The 24,922-nt window shown below is 40.8% G+C and overlaps 1 protein-coding gene across 3 annotated transcripts in view; it reads right to left on the bottom strand.

Annotated features, from left to right (window-relative positions):
• Window positions 1-24,476, bottom strand: part of DVL1 (dishevelled segment polarity protein 1) — a 244,187-nt gene extending 219,711 nt beyond the window's left edge. For 2 of the 3 annotated variants that reach the window (XM_068240614.1, XM_068240616.1), the window contains exon 1: window positions 24,089-24,475. In XM_068240614.1, coding sequence (XP_068096715.1) covers window positions 24,089-24,258 — 170 coding nt within the window. In that variant the 5' untranslated portion in view covers window positions 24,259-24,475. Of the gene's footprint in view, window positions 1-24,088 lie in introns of all 3 variants that reach the window. The other variant, XM_068240613.1, reaches the window with a different exon arrangement.
• Between the last annotated feature and the right edge of the window lie 446 nt (window positions 24,477-24,922).

Raw genomic sequence — 24,922 nt, forward strand, 5'->3', positions numbered from 1 at the left:
CTACTAGACTCCAGTTATAGCTGAAATATTACTTTTGGGTGGGGTTACCTTTTAAAGCATAATAAGATAAGACCATTCAAGAATGTAAAAGATACGCCATTTCCAAGCCCCGGTAAAAAGACCTGCCAACTGTTCAGGGGATTAATGGTGAAACTGCTGCGCCATTATTACCGCACAGCACAGATCGACTGTATTATGTAAATATGGCAAATTAACATTTTTCTCACAGTTCAGAGATTTGTAAGCTGGCTAGGCCTCTCGAAGGAGTACAGAGCTCTCGGGGAATTATATGCTCTGTGACAGGAGCGTTCTGGATGTTTTAATTATTTCTTCTGCATTTTTGATAAGGCTGACAGTAGGCAGAGTAAAGTTAACAGCAAATCCATCTGGAAATACACCATTGGGCCACAGCTACAGACTGAACTCCGGCCTGAAGCCTTGGTTACCTCTCACCATAGCTAATCAACAGATTAAATAGTAAATGCTCTCCGGCCTGAAAGCCCTGTCCCATGACTGATCCAGTCCAATCCCCAAATTTTATGACCCTCCTTTTCCTGCAGCATCAGCAATAGTGGCTAAAACCACTTCTGTTGGCTCTGTTGGAATAAATGGTACTGTTTGTTACTGCTAGGCTAATAAGGTATTAAAGGTTAGCTAGTAGTTAGTGAAGTGAGAAGCTAGAATTAGTATACATACAGCTCAGTGTTCAAATCAACAGTAGTGTCAATTCTTTACGTATTCCATGAGGATAAGCACACATGACAGTGTAAGTTCCCTTAAACTTGTCCAAGAATCAGCAGAGAATCTAGTGTGTGTACGGGTGTCCCACAACATCATTTAGCAATTTGGCATGCCCGGTCACTAAATGATCTCAATGAATGAAGGAGCAAATCATTTCTGCACTAATCCCACTCACTAGAAGCCGTACCATCACGTACCACGCTGCATCAGCTCCGTGAAGCTGACCCCCCCCCCCCCCACACACACAATCAGCACAAATAAAAATTCCATCATGCTGTGTATGTGCTCATTTGTGCTTTGCGATGATGTAGGGGGGTTGAGTGAACGTTTGACCTTCATAAAAACATGAATATCTCAAAAACTATAAAAAATAGAAAGATGATTTTTGCAGCACAAACGAGCGCATGCACAGCACTACCCACCGATACGGTTTCATGTCTGTAGGTTGTGGTATGGGGACTGGGTAATGGTATTGTTTTGGAAATAATAAATAATCGATTATCTTCAATATGAAAGCAGCACAAATCTTAATTTTTGCGGCACAAATGGGCACAAACATAGCACTAACCAAACATGATGGAATTTTTATTTGTGCTGATTGTAAGGGGGCCAGCTCCCGTCATCCTGTCTTTTCTCATTAATGAACAGTACAAGCTGCATGGCTGAAGTCAAGCAGTGTGTCTGTATAGCCCTAATTATCGATGCAAGGTCATTAAGTACAATAGTTGCCGTACACCTTATTTAAAATTAAATAAATGTCAGCCTTTATATACCTCTCACTTCAAATTCCCTTTAACTCCAGGCACAGATTCAAACATACCAGATCATAGTTTAGTAAGCATATTGCCCAGATGTTACTCTTTTTATCACATGACCAGCTAAACTGCCTTGTGGGTGAGACTGCTTGACTCTACATCAACATGGGGCAAGGTACAGGCAGAGCTCTCTGAGATGACTGCACATACAGAAGTCCATACTTCAAGAAATTACTCATAACCCATTAGCAACTTCAATAGCGTTATCTCATTTGAGGTAAGTGCACTGCTTTTGACTTCAATCGGCAGAACTCGTGCTGTAAATTCTTGGAATGCTTTGATCTCTCTCTACTAGCAGAAAATATAGAAACTGAAAGCAGAAGTCCTCTGTTATTGTCACACATTGTCCCCAGTGAAAAGTGGCCCTAAATAAACATTACAGCAGTACTAATTAGAAGCAGGGAAATGTAACAAATAAGAAATTTAAAAGAAAATGTGCAAAATAAATTGGCCTGGAGCACTTGCAAGCCTCTAAATAAATTGGCGGCTAAAGGGTTAAAGGGGCTCCTGACCAAATAGTAAATAAAAAGCATTTACTGATATAAGTTAAAGAAGGTGCTTATGCACAGATGCAAACAAGCTCTTCCAATGAATAGATTTGTGCCTGGATTTGGGATGGTACAATGAACTTGTGTATGCGAGGATGGCTCCTTTATTGTTCCAGAAAAATAGAGGAGAGTTTAGAGCAAGGGAGAACATTCATGTGCAGAAAGCGTGGTGCAGTGCCTAGCTTTGTTCAGCAAAAGGCCACAAGGCCAGAGAAGCAGAGGCCTCTCTCTTCTAAGCATTTTGCCTTTCTTTCTTTTGATGTCTTTTATTATATCTCTTCCTTTATACTTGCCGTGATCCAGGCGGCAGGTCAGATCATGCAGTTTATTCATTTACTCATACCCGAAATACTGTTGTATAAACATGATAAAATAAAAGCGTTGAAGGCGTCCTGGAGGACAAGCTGAGAGCTGATGACGCGGATGGATTCAGACAGCACAATGTAAATATGTATCTTTGCTGAGCGCTACCTGAGAATAAAAAGTGGAATGGAAATGCATCAGGCTGGCCACGTTCTCAGCAAGACTGACAGATTTTTCTGTACTTTATAAAAGGTGGTAACTGGCTCAGCCTCCCATGCCATGAAACCACAATGCCTCTAACATGCATGTTATAGCGCTACGAGGTTAACCACTTCAGGACAAGAGCAGTTTCCACATATCAGCGCGGCTCCCATTCATTTGCCAATAACTTTATTACTATTTATCACACCTAAATGATCTATGTATTGTTTTTTTTCAGAACAACTTAAGTTTTTAGTTAGTAATATCTTTGTTTAGTAGTTACTTTATCTTCTATGCATTTTAAAGGGAAAATAAGGGTAAAAATTGAAAAACTATTTCTCCATTTACATCCATTATAGCTTTACAATAAACAGCGCTAACTATAAGTTAAACCCACAAATTGTATTTGCTTATCCATCCTGGTTATTACAACATAGATTATGTTGCTAGTACAATGTATGGTGACAATATTGTATTTGGAAATAAAGGTGTCTTTTTTTCTGTTTTGTGTTTTTTGCTTTCTCGTTGTACACTATTAATGATTACAAAACCTTATTTGCAAAAATAACCCTCATGGCATACATATTTAAAAAGCCAAGTTCCTAAGGTAACAATATAGTTATTTTCTTTTATACTCTTGGTTTTGGTTTTGACACAAAATATACAACATTTTTATTGTTTTTGATTCAGTTTGTTACTAAAAAGAACAAGACATAGCCCTTAACCCGAAAACACCCTAAAATCTATTCTACTACTTATGTTTAAAATTTTACCCCATATGTCTTGTGTAGCTATACTACAGTAATACTTTCCCAAGTTTGATTATAATTTTGAAAAGTATTTTTTATGTTGGATTGAGTTTGTCACTACCCATTTCTCATGTGTTGTGGGTTCAAGCTTTAAAACACACCAAAATGTATTCTACAACTTGTTCCGGATATAATTATACCACATGTGCCTCATTTAGTAACAAACTGGTGGTGCACTCTCCACAATTACACTGGACGAATATACTCGTCCAGTTAGGCTGAAGTGGTTAAAGTAGAGCTCCATCACTTTTGTTGTACAAGAACCATGAGCAGGGTAACATTTCTGTATGGTTTTAGTGGTGTCTTTCTTTGATGGGCGCTATCTCTACAGCAGCGACAGGCAAAGTCAGTCATAAATTGCATGACTCCTCATATAAGGTTTTCAATCCGTCATGAATGGGACTGCACTGCACTTCCACACCAATGGACCAGTCTATGCAAATACCAACTCTCTTTTAAAGTTGGTATTTGCATAGACACCATTACATGACCAGGCATATTGATTGGCTGTACAGGCATGGTGCACTGCCAGGTGACAGAAGCACAGGAGCTGCAATTAGACCCCTATATATGGGGCTGGAGAGTACAATTATACATGCACACAAAGAAAAGTCACGGCACCCTATGGCTGCATGAGTTAATTCTGCGCTGTCACTTGATCAGAGTTCAACTATGTACATATACAACTATGTACATATACAATACAACTATGTACATATACAACTATGTACATATACAATACAACTATGTACATATACAACTATGTACATATACAATACAACTATGTACATATACAATACAACTATGTACATATACAACTATGTACATATACAATACAACTATGTACATATACAACTATGTACATATACAATACAACTATGTACATATACAACTATGTACATATACAATACAACTATGTACATATACAACTATGTACATATACAATACAACTATGTATATGTACATAGTAATGGAACAGGGTTTATTTTTTAGAAACAGTAGCACAAAGTTCACTACGTGACAGTACCCTTGTGCAATGTATTGATGTCTGTGTGTCAACCTAAAAGGTGCATACTAAAGATACCACCTTAAAAAGGAACTGTAGTGAAAATAAAGTAATGAATACATTTTTATTTTTATTTTTTTTACAATATTGAATTAAATTATTTACTCAGTGAGTGTTTGCCCACTGTAAAATCTTTCCTCTCCCTGATTTGCATTCTGAAATTTATTGCAGGTGGTAACATCTTTAGTCCTGTCAGGTGATCTCTGTGGAAGGTTTGCTACTGGGGACCATATGCAATTCACTTTTTCACCTGAGTTTTCTCCTAGGTGATATTTTTAAATTTGTCAATAAAACGCCTTTAAAGCCACCAGCAAGCATGAAAATACTCAAAATAATTTCGATAGTATTTTTGCACTTACTTCTCAGTACTTTTTCAGTTGAAAAGTGCTGGAAAGTTATTATAAATAGAAGATGAAAAATTATCTCCTAGGAGAAAACTCAGGAGAAAGGGGGAATTGCATATGGGCCTGAGTGTTCTATGAGCAGACAGAGATACTAGTGATGGTCAAGTAGATGCAAATAACTTCGAGTTGATGCAAGTTGATGCAAATTTTTATGCAAATTGATGCAGCTTGATAATGAACCAATCAAATAATGCTGAGGTAAAATTCGATTGGTTCATTTTAAAGCTGCATAAATTTGCATAAAAATGTGCATGAATTTGCATCAAATCGAAGTTATTTGCATCTACTTGACCATCACTAGGAGATACTGCTTGCTTGGCAGTTGGAAAGAGACAATATTTCCCACAATCAGGTTCACATGCAGGAAACTGTAAAGCTGGCCACTAATGGTCCAATTTCTAGCGAAAAATCGTTCGAGCGATCAGAAATTCTGATCGGATTGGTTTTAAATAATCTCCATTGGTGGACACAATCGATTATGAACGAGTGAAAAAAATGTCGCCCAAATGAATTTTCGTCGAACGAAAATTTGGATTTTCTTGGTGGTCATGATAGATCAGAAGCAATGATTGGTTCGTTGATGGTGCAGTGAACGATTTTTCGTCCGATCAGAATTTCTGATCGCTCAAACGATTTTTCGCTAGAAATTGGACCGTTAGTGGCCAGCTTTAGGCCATGGCCATGACACGAGGTGGCATATGGCATGTTGAGATAGACATGTGTATGTACAGTGCCAAGCACATAGTTAACTTTGTGGTGTTCCTTTTTTTCCTTTCCTTGCCTGAAAGAGTTAAACATCGCATCTGCAAGAGACAGCTTTTGTCCAGGTCGGGACTATAACCCTCACTAATAAGGAATTACAGTTTAAGAAAAAAACACAAAAAAGTAGATATAAATATAAAATAAAACTGGGATATGTAAAAAAAAAGTCATTTTTAAGAGGAGGATAGATACAATTGTTTATCTTATCTGTTTATTTTCACCTTCTGTTCCCTTTAATACTTCCACAGGGATCCTATTGAAAGGGAACCTGGCATAGCAGAAGCAAAGGATCCGCAAGGCAAATAAATAAAAACATATACATGAATTATTAATGTGAATAGAACACCAATAAAAGTTGACCTATGAGCACCTATATTTGTGTTCCTTTTCACTGACTGCCACATGACCAAAGGCAAAACAATTACTTGTGATTTATGCCAAAGGTGTTTGGGCATCTCATGAATCAATTCTTCTCTTCAGCACAGACCATGTGACCGATGCCTTGGCACTTATCATGTGCATAGCTATCTGCAGGCCACACACAGATCAATACGGGCTGTACATACTTACCCCTGCCAATTCTGCATGCAATTTCACACATGCACAAATCTGTGGTTTATGATTTTCTTTCATTTTTGGTGCTTGGTTAAATTAGATGTAAATGTATTTACATTTGACTTTAAAAAATTGCATGCAACATTTTGCACAAAACATGATTTTTCTGCATTGCCATTGATTTGCATTTAATGCAAACCACACATCATGCACGAAAGCATAATCTTAAGATGCAAAAAAAATCATAAAATGGAGAAAACATAATAAGATCCAGAAAAAATGCAGTTATTGGAATACAATAGATATGTGATTAAAGTGATTTTGCAACAATGCAAAATGTACACAAATTAAAATACAGGAAGTGTAAACTAAGCTCCCATATTGTCCTCACCTTCCAGCTTAAAGCGGACCTGAACTCAGAACTCTTCTCTGCTCTAAAAGCTACACAACAGCATAATAACCTTTAAGGAAAAAAAATGTCTTTGTTACAGCTGATACAAATCCTAAAATAAATCTGTACTGTTTATACTTCCTGACTCATGGAAGCAGACATAATGTTAACATTCAGTGCTTTCAAATGTGACACAGGGGAGAGATCAGATTACAACTTGTGATTAGACACAAATGAGGGGTATTAAGACAGGCTAAACTCTCTAAATACATTCAGGGTGCTTTTCTCTCTGTTTGCCTTCTGGCCTGTGCAAGAGTTCAGGTCCACTTTAACTACTTTGTGAGTGACATACCTGGGACAAGTACATCACCAGGGCACCATGGAAAAACATCTGCATAAAGGTGACCACACACCATACAATTTTTTAAATATCTGTTCAATTTAAGAATCCAATCAATTTTTCTGACTGATTGTAACATTTCAAAAATATGACCAATGTACCACACACCTATGTTCAATTTTTTCCTCAATTATGATAAATCTGATTGGAAACTCAGAGAAAATTGCTAGGTTGTGTATATTAATCTAACACACACCATACAATCTATAGTAGAAATTGAAGAGAAATATTTGGCATTTTGGATCGATTTAAATCGAAAAAAACGGGAAATCCGATCGGATTTTTCAGTCAAATGAAAAAAAAGCTTTCGATTTTTTCGAGCGATACGATCGTTTTAATCGAAATACTGTAAAATCGGATTATTTTATTGTATCGTGTGTGGCCACCTTAACTGTTTAGGTCGAGGACAAACATGAAACACTGGGGATCTAAACCTTGTAAAAAAATGATCTGGTTGCATATTTCTTGGATGACAGGTTCCCTTTAAGTGTAAGGAGTAGGAAGAGAAAGGCCATAAAGGACAGTGGGAGTGGCGGAATAAACAACATTTGCAGTAGGTATGTAATAAAAGATATTAAGTGTTCCATTGAATGACACACGTGAACTTGCCAAACTGAACAAAGCAATAAAGTATCAAGCCAAGGGTGAGAGCACAGCCAGAGAGAAGCCACATACAGTGCATGATTCAGAGATGTCAGAAAACTCCCCAGGCCCATACACCTCCTGGTAGGGTCACTAGCAAACTGCTGAATAGTAAGGCAGAGTTCACTTTCAGTAAAAATCGCATGTAAATTTGCGCTAAAGCATTCACCGCACATGCAATGAAAGTCAATGGAGAATCACACGTCTGTTGCAATTCCCACACAAATTCTCATTATTTTTCATTAGCTGCTCTGAAAAAAGCGCATGCGAAAAAACGCAAATGACTGAATACGATTGCAAAAAAAGAAAAAAACACATGTAAAAAACATTCTCACTCTTGCAGTGATAAAGTTTTTCGGTTCACATCCTAGCCAGGGCACTATCTGCATGGGGTTTTTATGTTCTTCCCGTGTCTGTGTGGGTTTCCTCCTGGAACTCTGGTTTCCTCCCACGTACCAAAAATAGTTCATGCTTCAGTCAGCCTAGAATGCTAAATTGGTCTGTGAAGTTTATTCTCAAGGCAATACCACCCATACCACCCTCCCCTACTTTGTAACATGCATCCCAATTTATGCAGTAAAGTTGTTTCCAGCCTCTGTAAATTTAATTAAAAAATTTGGCCCATTCGGTTAGGCCCGGTGCACATTAGCGCTCCCTGTCCGGATTCGCCGGGCCGGATCCGGACCGTATACTGTACAAATGGAGCGTATGTTCCGCATAGCAATGCAAAGGCTATGCGGACGTTCACACGTGTCCGTTCTGTACAGTACGGAGCCGGACCGGATCCGGACTCCGGACACTTTTCCAACATGCACTATTTTTTGGGTCCGGATCTCCGGCCCACACACCCGGACCGGAGCCGGACCTCAGCACCATCCGGAACACAGAAACCAATGGGAAACGGAAGGCACAGAACACACTGCCTACAAACACCTGACGTTCTACCCCACTTCCTATGCGTATCCAAGCGGCCATTTCGGATGGGGACACATGGGCCAAGCATGTCTGGAGTGGAGCAGCAGTGACAGACGTGCTGGAGCTGTTTGGCAGAATGTCGGAGGTGGAGGTGAGGCCTACAGCGGAGGAACCTGATTCTACAGGTGCACCAGGTGCACCTTCTGCTGACCCCAACATTTTTTTATTTAAATTTCGCTATTTTTTGCCTACGGATCCGGATGGCAGCCTGATGCATGCCTGATGCAAACGGACCGGATCCGGATCGGAACCATACGGTTCCGATCCGGATCAGGTCCTGATCCGATCAGGATCCGGTCCGTTTGCATGGCAAAACGCAAGTGTGAACGGGGCCTTAGTCTGCCGACAAGCAGTCATCATGCACATTGGGGTTGATTCACAAAGGTTACTTATTTTTCACCTTAACTGTAAGGAGTGCTAAAGCATGAGATAAACAAAAAAGGAGAGATAATTTGTTAAATAAATAGAGAAGGAGAGCTAAACCATGAGTTATGTGAAATAAGGAGAGCTAAACCATGAGTTATGTGAAATAAGGAGAGCTAAACCATGATTTATATCAAATAAGGAGAGCTAAACCATGAGTTATGTCAAATAAGGAGAGCTAAACCATGAGTTATGTCAAATAAGGAGAGCTAAACCATGATTTATATCAAATAAGGAGAGCTAAACCATGAGTTATGTCAAATAAGGAGAGCTAAACCATGATTTATATCAAATAAGGAGAGCTAAACCACGAATTATATCAAATAAGGAGAGCTAAACCATGAGTTATATCAAATAAGGATAGTTAAGATATTTAAGGAGAGATAAATTGTGAGTTAATAAATAAGGTGAGATAATTTAACAGAAAAGCTTTGTGAATCAGGCCCAGTCTTCTAATTTTTCTTTTTCATGCCTCATTTTCTAAAGTTGCATTGGAATTACTACATTAAAATCATTTGAGTACGAAGCAGTAGCTTTCTCTAGTGCAACTCCTATTTTATTAAGCCTCACAACAGCAGAGTAGCAGAGAGCAGCGTTCTTGAGCTTCATACTTTTGTTGTGATGTGTATAGCTTTGGGGAGAGGAAGACAAATGCGCATCACGAGGCATGCTTAGGATGGCCAATTTTATGCAACGTTGCCTACCATATCAATTCAGTTTGGTTCCCGCTTACGGGGACAACTAAAGACAATGCAAAAGAGATGCTTTCCAACCACAGAAGAAAGTGCAGAAGACAGAAGTCATTTTAGTATTAATAGTGGAAATGAATAGACTTCAGGTCCACAGTAAATCTCAGTCATTACAAGCACAAATAAGCAAGCCAGTAACAACATTCATATGTTTTTTATTGTTTCTCAAGATCCAGGTAAGGACAGATGGATTGGAGCATGAATAAAACAAAATGGATACCGACTGCACAAATGAGAGCCAGCTCACCATCTGCTACATTTACAACTTGCTTGCATGGATAAGCGTTCTGCCTCTCAACAGCGGCTACTGTTTAGAAACAATACAATTTCCGAATAAAAGTGCCACCTAAAATTCACAGTGCAATGTTTATTTCACAATATGTACAATGTATGTGCATTATCAGACTGCGGATGGATGCCGATTCCTGTCATGTGTCAGGCCCCATTCACACTTAAAAGTGCAAAACTTGCGGGAGTGATTTATCCACGATTTAACGCCAAAAAAAATCACTGGACACTGCAGCGATTTTTACGTAATCGCGCTTAGTGCTTCTATCGCACTGAAACACGATCGCCGGGAAATCGCCTGAAAATGGTGCAGGCTACACATTTGCGTTTGGCGATTTGCGTTAATCGCCGGCGATTAACACAAATTGCCCAAGTGAGATCGGGCCCATAGGGTATCATTGCACTAGTGCTTTAAAAAGCGCTAGCGCTTGAGCATTTTGCCAAAATCGCTGCAAACCGTTCTAGTGTGAATGGGCCCTAAATCTGATAGCTCCGTTCTCACACATGTCATTGTAAGTGCTGACAGCGAGGTCTACAAGACCTACAAACAGCAAATAGCTACGCTTGGAACACACAGAGCTGCCACACTCTCTCCCCATTACAGGCAAACATTCTGGTCATTTCTTTAAAGAGGAACTGTAGTGAAAAAAAAAATCAAATTGCTTATTTTTTACACTATAGTTATTTATAAATTATTTAGTGAGTGTTTGCCCTGATTTACATTCCGAAATGTATCACAGTTGGCAACATCCTTAAGGTGCGTACACACATGCGACTATAGTCGTTTGTAACGATCGTTCCCCGATCTTTACCAACGACGATCGTTACAAAAAACGAACCACCGACTATTAAGGCAAACGACGAACGAGCCAAATCGCTACAAAAGAAAGTTCTGTCTCGGCGGATTTTAACCAACGACGATCGTTTGCAAAAGTAGTACATCATTGGAAACGATCGTTCGTACTAGGCTTGACATGCGCATTTCACTATTTCTCCATGGAACTTCTCATTTTTATGCGCAGGCGCAATAGTTGCTTTCTGTGATGTAACGTTCGTTCTAACGATCAGATCGTTACACACATTTTAAAACTACCTTTACTTAGGTCGTTCTTTCATCAATTAAAAGTTCGTTCGTCGTTCTTAACGAACGATCGTTGTCGCATGTGTGTACGTAGCATCAGTCCAGTCAGGTGCAGCTCTGTGGAATGTTTGTTCTGAGAATTTGAAAACCAGTGAAAATCATGCCTGAGTGCATACACCGGATTAGAAAAACATCTGTGCTTAAAGTGCTTTCATTGTGTACTACAGTGTACTTTTTAGAGTGCTTTCATTGTGTACTACAGTGTACTTTTTTCACATAACAGGAATTAGAAGTGATTCCCACTTCCTGTGGATGCATGATTTCACATACTGAGAGATACGCTTCACATTACGGAACATTAAGACGTCATATCTATTTGTGGCATCCTTCAGCGGAAGAGACAGACTTCCACCAAAAAACAATGACTTCCAAGTAGATTTATGCTGGTCACACACATTAAGATGCAATTATATTCCATTCCACAACAGTGAGGAGAAGTATAATTTGAGAAACAAAGCAATTTTAAAACCTCCAAAACGTGATCAGACTGAAACAAATCTGAATTATTAATTTTTTTAACCTCTTGCAACTGATATGGTTGAACTCGATCGACGTATGTCTTTTTTCAACCAAAATAACTATGTAACTATAATATATAAATACTCATTTAAATGATCACATTAAATTCTCTCCATGTTTAGCCAACCTTACTAACCGAGTCGCAATGCTGCTTCACTAAAATCTATTCTGTGGGTCCCCCAGAATACTTTCTACTTTCAGGAAAAGCAGGCATTACTAGAGCCCAGTCATGCACAACAGGGTGCTAAACAAACCCTTGTTATTATTTTTTATAATTTTTTTTATATAGTGCCAATGTCTTCCATAGTGCTGTACATACGGTAGTAAAAAAACAAAATAGTGGGGAGCATAGATAGATGAGATGTTCAACACACTGTACAATCAGGACATCCAGAAATACACTTACAAATATATACTGTACATATTTTATGTGTGTTTAAGATAGCCTTAAAGGGAACCAGAGGCGAAGGGTAGTTGAAAAATGAAAAAAGAGTTTATACATTCCTGGGGCTTCCTCCAGCCCCATAAGCCTGGATGGCTCCCACGCCGCCATCCTCCGCTGCCTCTATCGCCGGTACCGGGTCCCGTTACTTCCGCCGGACGTGACCAGTTGTACGCATGCACAGGGGCTCCCTCCGGCTTTGTACACATGCGCCTGCACAGTACGGAGGGAGCGCACTGTGCTTGCCTCGACTGGCTCAACTGGCCAAAATTACAGGACCCGGTACCGGCGGACAGAGGCAGCGGAGGACGGCGGCGTGGGAGCGATCCAGGCTTATGGGGCTGGAGGAAGCCCCAGTTATGTATAAATTTAGTATCATCTTCGTCTCTGGGTCTCTTTAAGGATCCCCGATACAGGGGGATAAAGTTCAGATTTACATACCTGAGGATTCTTTCAGCCTCCCGCAATAGATCAGGTCTATGAGCCTCCTTGATCACACATTCGGGAGTATTCTGCACAATTTACAAAGACTTAAACTGCACATGTGCGGAAATGGAGTGTTCGGGAGTTCATGACGGGAGCTCAATCAAGTGAGATGCATAAATGGGCCACACATTTGCAGTATCCGGATTTTTCAGAGGGGGCAGCAGTAAATTGGAGGGGATTGAATGTGCAGTAAAGGACCTGATATATAAGAAATCTCAGGTAAGTAAATCTGAATTCCCCCCCCCCAGCCTTGGGTATTCTTTATGGCTACTTTCACATTAGCCACATTACTATACACAAATGGAAATGATGGTGAAAAGTCGCATTGCCACTGTAAATGAGCATGTTGTCTGGTAATTATTTCAACTGAAACCGCTGCACCACACTGCTGATGCGCAGATGTAAATGTACCATAGAAATATAACTGCATCGTTTTTCTATTCAATTATACTGTCCATTGCAATGAAACACAACAAATGCAGTGTGGGGGGAGACTAAAGTCTCATTCACATCATATGTGCTGCCGTGCGCATTACAGCAGCACGTATGATGTGTGACAAGCAAGAATGGCATAGACAGCACTTCTGCCGTTCTGATCTAATGCGCTGCACAGCAGTGCAATGCACTATTGCACTGCTGCATGCATTTTTCGAGAAGCGATTTGCTGACCCATTCACTGTAGTGAATGGAATCAGCAGTGCAGCGCATAGCGGCGCAGATAGCGTGCAATCATACTCATTGCGTTAAGATCACACGGCCAACTGCGCTAAATGATGTGAACAAGGCCTAACTGCCTTCAATGCACAGGAACTGCTGAGGCTCAAGAAGAACATTTAAATATCAATGAATGCAAAGTTGCCTAGAGGGTAGCCTACTTCTACTTTCAAAGTTGGTTGAGGACCACTTGTTGGGCCTACGATCCATGGATAAAACTCAGGCATGACCCAGTTTTTCATGACAGGAGGCTCTCCTTTCCCTAACTTTTTTTTTTTCAGTTTTGCAGTTAGTAACTATAAGTGCTGTAGTACTGCTGACTAGAGATGGCCCTGCTTAGGAGAACTCATGAAGAAGCATGTGATCAGTTTGATCAGCTGATAGATTTATAAGGTTCTGATTTGCTGGTCCTGATCATGTGTTAAATCAGGAAGTCATCACAGCAAATCGGGACCTTACAAATCTATCAGCTGATCAAATTGATCACCTGCTTCTTTATGACTTCTCCTAAGCAGGGCCATCCCTACTGCTGACACTTTTTACTTTGATTACACCTGGGTTGGGGGTGTGTTTCTCCTGACAGTCTCTGGTAATCTGTGATGTGTTGGACTCCAGCATGTTCATGTGCAGCATTCCCACGAGAACAGCCAAAATCAACTGAGAAAATGACAGACACTTGTGCTCAGAGCCATACACTGGGGCAGACTTATCAAAACCACAGCAAGGAACCAGGGCCGGGCCGAGGCATAGGCTGGAGAGGCTCCAGCCTCAGGGCGCAGTGTAAGAGGGGGCGCACAATTCATTCAGCTGTCATTCCTAATTGTGTATGAAGCAGAAAGAAATAAGAAAAGGGGATACATAGCAGTGACTGCAAGCCAGATAACTAGATATTAAGGTGTTGGGGAGGTTGTGGGCCCTGTGGCCCTCTTAGTCTAACAGCAATCAGTGAGTGACAGCTGGGGTGGGAGGGGTGGAGGGGCGCACTTTGGTGTCTCAGCCTTGGGTGCTGGAGGACCTTGTCCCTCCTCTGCAAGGAACACTGGAGCAGAACTGTGGAAATGTACAGCAGCTGCTCAGAGAAACCAATCAGAATCCTCTATCTGGGCATCTGATCCACTTTTGCATTAGTTTTGAGAGATCTGCCTCACTAGTGCTTTATCCTGTGTGACTCCCTCACCATTATAGCTAGGCTTTGTGCTGTTGCTGAAAGCTGGAAATAATAATACATATTCCCATATCCCCAGAGGGCCATTCAGTCTGCAAGGAAATTACTTCTAAATTCATTTTTCAAATGTCCTTTTATTGCCGGGCCTGTGCCCTTGTCATCAGCAGATTGATAAATTAGTTATTGATGGGCTGGAAGAAAAACATTAGTATGTCCATTACCAGCTATATATAGACGAGTGAGATTGATAGCACTAATGTGCATATTCTGGATGTATTGCTTATTCAGAGCAGGGGAATCATACTGTTTTAGTAAGGTCACAAAGATTGGTTGACACTGCTGAGGGTCAGTGAGTACAGTGTTCCATAAAGCAGCACTAAACATATTGTCATCACAAGGCTCTTTTATGTGTAGCACAGGCCTTGTGTCACATGACATACACATGTACTTGCAATACAGCTGCCTTGTGTCTGTGGAGAGCAAAGCTACTGTAGATCAATCAGAGAAAGCAAAACTAAGTTATTTTCAAAGTTTCTACAAAGTATCATTTTAATATAATGCACGAATAAGAAAAATAAAACTTTTGAAACAACCCTGTAGTGAATTCACTGCCTTCAGCTGCTAGAGGAAAGAGGCCTATTACAGATAACAGGCTACTGCATGCCATTTGGTTGGGCTTTCTGGTATGGAAATTAAGCCATGCCCCCTACTGCCCATGCCATGCCTATTTGTTCTGAGGGTATTCTATGCAGACTTGCCACCTATTCAGAAGAACCAGTAGTGGTAGGAATGTGGGCACTACCAAACTGCTATCTGATTTTAAAATGTTGCTGTTTTCGTGGCTGCAAATTGTTTGGCTGCAGTTTCTATGTGAGGCACACTGCTGCAACAAGTTTGCAAGCTACTGGAACGAAAATGCATCACACCTGATCTACGCACTCAATCCAAGTAAAATATCACTGAAAAGTGAAAATCTGACGCATTTGTGCAGTTCCATGCAAATTACCGTACTTGTAATTTGCATTGAACCGCATGCTTTTTTTTTCACGGAAATGTGTGCATTTGTGGTTTAGCAAAAATGCTCTGATGAAAATGAGTTCCAGCGGAGGACCATGTGCACCTGAGGATACACAACTGTGCACAATTGCACAAAAAATATACAAAAGAACCTGATGGTAGCAAGGCATGAGACAGGAAAACTACAATAGCCAGCAGGTAGCATTTAAATAAAATTTGCTATTGCACTTTTAATACTCCTCCCTCCTCAGATTTCTTACACTATAGCCATTCTTTACATTATTACTTCAGCATTCCCAACTACTCAGCCAAAAGCAGTAGGGGAGTTGTGGTGCGACGTACCAGCACATTGTAACATGGGACATCACACTACAATGCACTACCCATAGCGCCTTTGGCGCATGCAGTGTGTTACTGCAAACCGTGTGTGTTCACAGTGACAGTGAATCCTACTGATTGTATACTTCACTATATGCAACACGCAGAAGTGTGCAGTGCCAACACAACGCCCTCTGTGAACCAAGCCAAAGACTTGCAGCAATTATTTATTATAGAGAGAAAAATATTTTGTACTTCTCCAGATTGCCTCTGAACAGCAGAACTGAAGTGACCCGCATGAGCTGTTATCTGCCATACTAAGAACATGGCACATTGTTGATTACTGATAAGCGCCAATTACAACCCTAGGACACTATTTTGTGCCACAGGAAGTAGAATTCCCCCAGGCTGAACCAGAACTAACAGGACTTATTAGATTTAGAAGGCTAATGACCAATAGGCATAGTAAATGAGATGCAAATAAAATTTGCATAATCCTGCAATCACATTTCACTTCAATTTCTCCACAAGAAATGAGGCAGCATCCGTTATCTTCGATAGGTCTGGAACTGAAAGACTTCACATTGAGAATACAGTCTTGCCAATATGAAGATGCTGTGGAATAGTTATAGACTGGATTCAGGCAAGTATGAAGATTTTTTTAAAAATCATATTTATGATTAATTGCTGTAAGTACAAAGAGGTAAGAAGTTGGGTTGATACATTTGTTGTGCCTATAATCGGTCTTCACCACTCTGTATCCAACCAAACCCCTATAGATGCTACTATATAAAGGGGAACACCATTTGCTATTGTGCAAGAATATCTGATATCTATTCGGTGTGTTTTTGTTTGCTGGTTTTACTTATGGAACAATATTAGTACTGTTTTCCTTGCACTGTGACTTGGAACAGGAGGTCAAAGAACCACTTACCATTTTCGCTATGCAGCTCATTTAAGCCCATACACTCAGCACATGATCCATTTAACTTTAGCTATGTCCTCTTACTGCAAATCTTTTTTATGAGGACAGGGGAAGGGACTCCCCACCCATCTAATGGTCACTTTGCATCACATGACGTAAAATGACACGGAGAGCAAATAAATAGTGTGTGAAATGTCCCAGCATGTAATTACAAACAATATATATTACAGAAATTCTTTTTAAGGAATTATGGAGAAGTTATGCTAAATATAAATATCTCTTCTTAAAAAGCAAAGGTATTTATGAGGCAATTATTCAGCTTTATGCAAGCAACAGAGAATGAATTCCCATGAAGCATCACTTCTTTTTAGTGAGTGAAAATGCAAATCATTTCTTTAAGGCTCTGTAAAAATAAAAATAAAAGTCTATAGAAATATCATACTAGGCTATAGGCACAATATAATAGGCTATAGGCATAATATAATAGGTAATAGGCCCACTATAATATACTATAGGCACACTTTAATAGGCTATAGGCACAATAATAGTCTAAAGACACACTACACTAGGCTTATTATAGGCACACTATACTAGGCTATAGGCACACTGTAAACCAGTAGCTCTAGGTGTGCATTTGGCGTTTCAGGGACATAAAGAAGGGCTTGCATATTCATTCACTGAGCAGAAGTGATACATCACTGGAGTACCGCCTTGGTCACATACAACTGAACAACAGGAAACACCTTCTGTTTTTAAGAAGGCAAATTTATATTTAGCATACTTATCAATGGGTATTCTAGGTTCATTTTAGTATCCTACAAAATTCTGGTGGTACTGCTTTAACATAATAACTGAGCTAGGCACTATGAAGCAGCATGATTATTTCCTCTGGAGCTCGTTTTATACGCTTCTGACTGGCTGGCTAAAATCATGTGACCACTACTCACTTATGCTTCCAGTTATAACTTACACAGTAAACCAAACTGAGACATAAGCCTGTGACTGAGACCAGACAAAGTCCATAACCCGATCAAATCTATCACATGCTTGTCCATTCACAGTCCTCAAGGAGATTTTTCCAGAAAATAAACTTCATCAGTAGCTAATAATAAGGGTGAAAGCTCAACTCTCACATTATGGGGCCACATAGGATTTTTTTTTATGATGTCTCTCCTTATTTTATGACAATGCCCTCCCTCCCACCTTTTTGGTAAGAAAGGACATGGTGCAATGCTCAGTGACACCTCAAGCATAGAAAACATGGACACAGACAGGTGGTCACCCCTCTACCCCGTGCTCATAGATGCAGTCTTCAATGAAGGGAGTTGTCTCGTACTGTATAGTGTGTTAAATACTAATGAAATTACTGGTATCTCTCCTGTCATTTCCCAGTCTGCACACCTCTCTTGCTCTGCTCCATCAGATCCTCTGATAATTTGGTACAATTGTTCAGTTACCAAAAATTAGGAGACACAGAAGTGATGCACGGGATTTCCTGTACCCTGAGCCCTATAACAAGTTGCTATGGCTATATTTACGCTCATTAAACGTTGGGATAGGTGATACAAATTGTTAAACACCACAAAATGGAAAAGTCTGCAAAAGAAGAAACTTCCATTCCTCTTGGATGGAAATTTTGTGAAGTGCTACAGTGTGCAATGATGTGCAAATAGGGCATATTTCTGATTTTGAAGGATTAAGTGCCTAGGGTTAGAAACACTCGCCTAATTCGTTTTCAGCCATTGCCCACTGCAGCACAAGGAGTGTATTAGAAGCATCCCAACACTATAGAGCAGCCAGTGCACTGGGAATCTGTGTATCAAAAGAAATGACACCACCCTAGAGACAAGCATTGCATAACAAGCTGGCGGGAGAGAACAAAAGGAGAAAGAGCAGAGAGCAAGACGAGTCCAACAAATTGCAGAGTGATGAGAGGGGCAAAAAGCCGGAAGCAAGTGAGCTAAAAAAGAGAAGCATCACGGAGAAAAGCGATACACACCGACGCGTCAAAATATTAAAACCAATTCATGCCCATTACTGAGTAAGCCCTTGTGAGGTCAAAAAAGTTCTGATCCATCCAGGCACAGATTCCACAAGACCTCTGAAAACGTCCTGTGAGAATCAGTCACCAGGATGTTAGTAGTATATTCTGTAAAGAGGATGTGAGATTAAATATGGGGAGATTATTAATGGCCTCTTTACATACAATATGTAGCACCATCTCCCCCCCAAAATGTATTTTTTCCCCTAAGTGTTCTATTACTTTGTTAGTGTCTCCATTAGTGATGGTCATATCAGGAGAACTCATGGAGAAGCAGGTGATCAGTTTGGTCAGGTGATAGATATGTAAGTCTCTGATTTTCTAAGTCATGACCATGTGCTAAAGCAGATTGTGATCACAGCAAACAAGAGCTTTGCAAATTAGCTGATCGAATAAATCACATGCTTCTCCATGAGCTCTCCTAGACATGACCATCATTAGTCTCCATCTCTCCAACCACTGTGGCGTTCTGGGATCCACAATCGCAAGTGCTCCTGGCAGCACCTGTTCAGGAGGCTCCCAGAATGAAATGTATGAAATTGTTTTGCATCTGTGTTTTTTAAGATACTTTCCTTGTGTTGAAAGACATCCATAGCTATAATTAATAGGTAATACCTGGTAGTGTTCATCCAGGGATTTTATCTGATTGCCATCTGGAGTCGGGAAGGATTTTTTTCCCTTTTGGGGCTAACTGGATGATGCTTTGTAAGGAGTTTTTACGCCTTCAACAGGGATATGTGAGGGTCCAGGTTAGTGTTATACCTTATTTTCTGGTTGAACTTGATGGATGGATGTCTTTTTTCAACCCAACTATGTAGGATGGCGGTAGCCTGAATTTGATGCAGCAACTCACTTATCAGAAATTTTCAACAGTGGATGATGTTTAGCTAGGTACTATTTTTGTATCTTCTATTTATAATGCTGGGGATGCAAAATGTTCAAAGCTGTGTTGTAGTTCAGTTCCTCTGGAAGTGCTGAAAGTTTGAAGGTAGAGCTTCCATGTAGGAGCAAATAACACAGGTGCTCACCTGGACTGAGATATGGAAATTCTGAAGATTGAAGATTCATTAGACTAGACCAGACCACATTCTTCAATTGGTCCATAGTCCAGCTCTGCTACTCACATGCCCTCTGAAGTTGCAAGGTAAAGTTTTCATGTATCAGACTTTTTTTTCTAGCACAACCCATAGATGCTCATCTGGACAGAGATTTAGAAATTCTGAAGATCTAAGAAACTTGATACATCAGACCAGACCACGTTCTTCCATTGGTCCATGGTCCAGTTCTGACACTCACTCTGAAGGCTCTTTCAGGGGGAAACTGACTGTCACTGTTCTGTAAGTTCAGACACCTTTTCCCACTACCACTATTACATTTTTCACCGATTTCTACTTCAGTGGAATTGGAACAGATAGACTAGCTTTTGCTCTCCATGAGCTTTGGGCCCCTAAGAGCTGAGAGCTGGCACTACATCTTGGCAACGCCATTCACCATGTCAGTAAGAGTGACTGGAACTGTTTTTCTAACCTGTCTGATATAACAATGTTTAAACTCAGCTACCTGCTAGGTATCAAATGAACCAACAGACCTGAGATTACCATGATGAGTTTAATGTAGAGATTGGGTAGGTAGGGTTAGGCGAAGGAATCAGCATCGGTTAAGAGCAACATAGACATTTTGGCCAAAATATTCTCCATAAACAAGGTTACAATCAAGCTAAAGTGAGAGGTCAGGGTTACACTAAGTTCAGACCAAATACATTGCGTTGCCCATGCAAAGCACCGCAACAGATTTCCAAGTTGGCAGCTAGCAGTGACATGAATGTCGCAGTGCATGGTACCTCGTTGCCAGTCATTTATAATATGCGCAGACCGTATGCCGTGTCTAGTAGCGCAAAGCTCGGCGTGCATTAGTACATTGTAAACCAACGCATCGTGGAACCAACACAACAATGTGAATGCCCCGACTGAGGAGCCATTGCAGTGCATTAAAATGTGGTTAAGGCTTGCATTATTCCGCAACGCGCATAGTGTGATCGTACCCTTAATGTTAGCAATTCACCAGGAAAAGGTTAGAGCAATCAAGGGCGACTGGTTAGAGACGAAGCCGTTCATTTCTGCGCACCTGCAACTGGTGTTACATGGTGCCTTCAACTGCATCTATGAAGTGCCAGGGAGTTTAATCTTGATATAGCCAAGATCACTTAGTGCAGAGAGTGGGTCGGGGAAGTGGTGCCAGCAACAACCCAGGTAACGTTTGGCAGGGGATGGCGCACTGATTGGTACTGCATAGCCAAACTCAGATAGCTGCGATATGGGCAAAATGTTCAGTGATGAGTTTGGCCACACCAGAATACAGCCGCAATAGAGGGGGGAGGATAGTGTCAAGGGTGGAGAGAGGAAGGTTAGTGTTAAAAGAGGATAGGGCAAGGTTAATGGAACTTAGTACATAAATACACTCATTCAATCAGGAAATAACTGTAACCTCATATCCAGCAAGGCAATATCTATAGATACAGACACAGATACAGATTCTATTACAGAGGAAGACATGCTGGATTTTGATGTTCTGCAGAAGCACCACTGGAGTTACAGTGTTTGCAGGAATGCTCTCACTAGCACAGACCATCTTTGCTGAATTGGATGCACCAAGACTCTGGCAGCAGCCTCAGCCGTTTCCATACATGAGAGCAGCAATCAGTCACCTGCCTGTGTCTCCAGATCTGTGCCCGCCTCCCCATTCTGCTCTGCCCCCAGGTTCTGTCACATTGTCTCCTGTCTATGCAGCACTGTACAGGTGCCCATAGGGCAGTGTATACATTACACATCTGCAATATCAGCTAGGCTGTGTCACTGACGCTTGCTCCATGCTTGTGTCAGGGAAGACGTGCCCTCCCCCCCTTTCCTCCATGTTAACTGTGGGGCCTCCAATGCAGACACCAAGATGAGACTGCATCGCCCTCCATGCCCTCATGCACGGGCACTGCCAAGCTGACAGGGCCAGGGAATGCCCAAAGTTGAGAATCTAGGAAATACCTGCTGTGTGCCAGATGGGTACATTGACATCAGACAGCACACCCACGGGCATCTATATAACCCACTAACAGCATCAACAACAACATAACCCCAGTAATCACTAGCAAGCAGTGAGCACACAATCACTCAGCACTACAAAAGAAACACAGCTTGGTAAGAGGTCAAATAATCACAAAGATTGAGATATTTTATATTGCAGAGAGAGGTGCACAGTGCAGTAACCCTGGTGACCAGTCAATAACCTTTCATTGTCTTGACTCCTGAAGGCTCACAAATGCTGAGCTCTGATAGGTTGCTATGTGTGAATGCACTGTACCCACACATCTGCTAGCATCATAGTAAGTAAGCATAATATATAACACAGGGGTCACAATTCAGGATTAAAAACAGATGGGATCTCAAAGGCACAAAATCAATTTCCAAGCGTGAAGGTCAGAGTCAGACCGCGTCTGCAAACAGCAATCAGAGGGGTCTGGGGAGGTGGAAAACTTCCCAGGTCCCTCCCATTCCTATGTGACAGCTCCCTATGCCCTGGAATACACCTTTCATGCCCAGTTCACCATCTCCCTGCTATGTTCCTGGAAGCCTTTGAATCCCAGTGCTTAGGAAATGCTGCTTGCTTCTTCAATGTCTTTCTCCCCCTCCCATTTAATAATTATTCTTGATAGAAAATGACAGTCAAGAAACAGCCTTTGAAGCAGAGACATTGCAAAAGATAAAAAGTCCCCATTCCTGTTGTATTAGTGTGAATCACCTGCTAATGCACTGCAGAAATTCAGTTCTAGCCCACCCACTAATACTGCAAAAAAATAAATAAATGAAATGTATACAGACATAAGGGCTTATTTAAAAAAAGGGTAGAAGTGTGAAGTAACCCATAGCAACTGTATATTATCTCTCATCCTAGTGGACAAATGTCTGATCCCCTTCAGCCCCCCCCCCCCCCCCCCCTCATCCAGTATGACCAGCAGCTATTCAGTACTGAAAAGATAACGTCTTTGTAACAACCTATTGCATAGTATGGCGCACAAGCAAGTTGTCGCTACCCATTGCCGTTTTATCAGCAGAAATAACCAGAAATAGGATTTTTCACTATTTAAGTGTCACACCACTGGAAATATAATATTGTGCAGATATCACTCTGGCTACACTGTGTGTGTGTGTATGTACGAGAAAAAAAAAATATTATATTATGTGTGTGTGTATATATATATATAAATATTATATATATATATACGCACACACACACACACACTTTATTACACCTTTTTTTATAACTACGGCCAGAATGTCATGCGTAATTTGCCATGGCTCTCAGTGGTCTTCCAATGCAACTGCTCCTACGCCATACAGTATAGAGACTGGCAAAAGACTGACCATATCAGATGACAATCTCTCTCTTGCACAAGAACCCTTAAGATACCCACAGGCACGAGATGACGTGATGATCCAAAAACATCCAGAATGGGCGAGTAAGTTGCCAGCAGACACCACCTGTCAGGTGCTGTTGGGATGGGCATAGTGGTCAGACAAGTAAATAAAATTAAATTAAAAAAACCCTATTTGCTATGGATTCTCCATTGATAAGTGCGCACAGCGGTGTCCCTGAACGCCTCCCCACCCAATAGCGCAAATGGGTACACACATCCGACTTGTGCATTCCAGTTCGCAGAGAAGCCAAGCAGCGCAAAACCATCAAGCCAAATTGTGCCACACACGTTCAACCAGCATCTGTAAGCAGCTTTCAACAGTAAACATAACACTAGCAAAATACAGTTTAGTTGTAAAATATCTAATTCAGATAGATCGATTAAGGACATACATTATTGCATCACTTTAATAGAGATATAGAAAGGTAATAGATATCAATATATAAATATATATATATATATATATATATATATATATATATATATATATATATATATATATATATATATATATATATATATATATACACATAGAGAACTAGCAAAGTCATGGATCTGTATAGATAGATTTCTAACAGCGTGACAGGTGCTGCAAACAATGCAATGCAAACATATTTACATTTACAGTGTTCTGCAAATGGAAAACAGAAAGTATATCAGTCACTGCAAGGAAATGTCAGCTTGCAGCGCACTGCACACACACACTCACTCACACACAGACAGACAGAAAGACACACATGCTGGGCTGTCATCTGCCAGCTGTGTGCTATGTGCACAGCTCACCCAAAATCCTGGTCCATGGATTTGAAGAAGAATTTGTAGCTGTGGACAGGTCTGTTGCTGAGCACATTTTTGAAATCTGCAAGGGTGACTTTTTCCGGAGAGACGGGTAGCTTGACCAGATAAGGGGTTTCTTCTTCATCTATATGGTAGATGATTTTAGTCTCAGCCATGGAGATGTCAGAGGGGGGTGCACCCCCCCAAATCCCCAGGCTCCCCTGCTGTCAGGACAGGCTCAGGCGCAGAAGGCTCCCAGGATCAGGCACCAGTCAGGCTTTCTCCCTGCCAATCTCTCAGTAGGCTTCCACAATACACTGTTCCTGGATTTCTCCAAACAGGAAGGCAGATGCAGAATCCTGATCTGGAAAATGAGCTGTGTGCAATGGCTGCGAATAGGACATTCTGTTCCCTGCACCGCCCTCTAGCCACGCGCCGGAGAACTGCAGCCATTTACTTTTCTTGAAGTGTACACTCGGTCCAAAATAAATACCACTTGTTTCATATTCCCTAAGTCATCTTATTTTTTGCACTCCTATAATAACCATGTTTATTTTTTATTTATTTATTCTTAATACTGATGAATCCACTGTGCGGTGTTCTTATTATTACAGGGCATCCACACTGTGCAGTGAATTTATTTAGCAGGATTTCAGTAGCATAGGGAACTGAAATGGGCAAGCCACATCTGGCAAATGTCCTTGGACAGCTCCTGCTTTTGCAGATTCCCCATTTGCACTCCTGGTAGAATAACTGATTTAAAGGTAAAAATCCACTGCTATAAGCAAAAATGACTGTAAAGATGTACACTGGTCAGCCAGAACATTAAAACCACTGCTC

This window comes from Hyperolius riggenbachi, chromosome 6 (assembly GCF_040937935.1).
Source record: "Hyperolius riggenbachi isolate aHypRig1 chromosome 6, aHypRig1.pri, whole genome shotgun sequence".
Lineage (NCBI taxonomy): Eukaryota > Metazoa > Chordata > Amphibia > Anura > Hyperoliidae > Hyperolius > Hyperolius riggenbachi.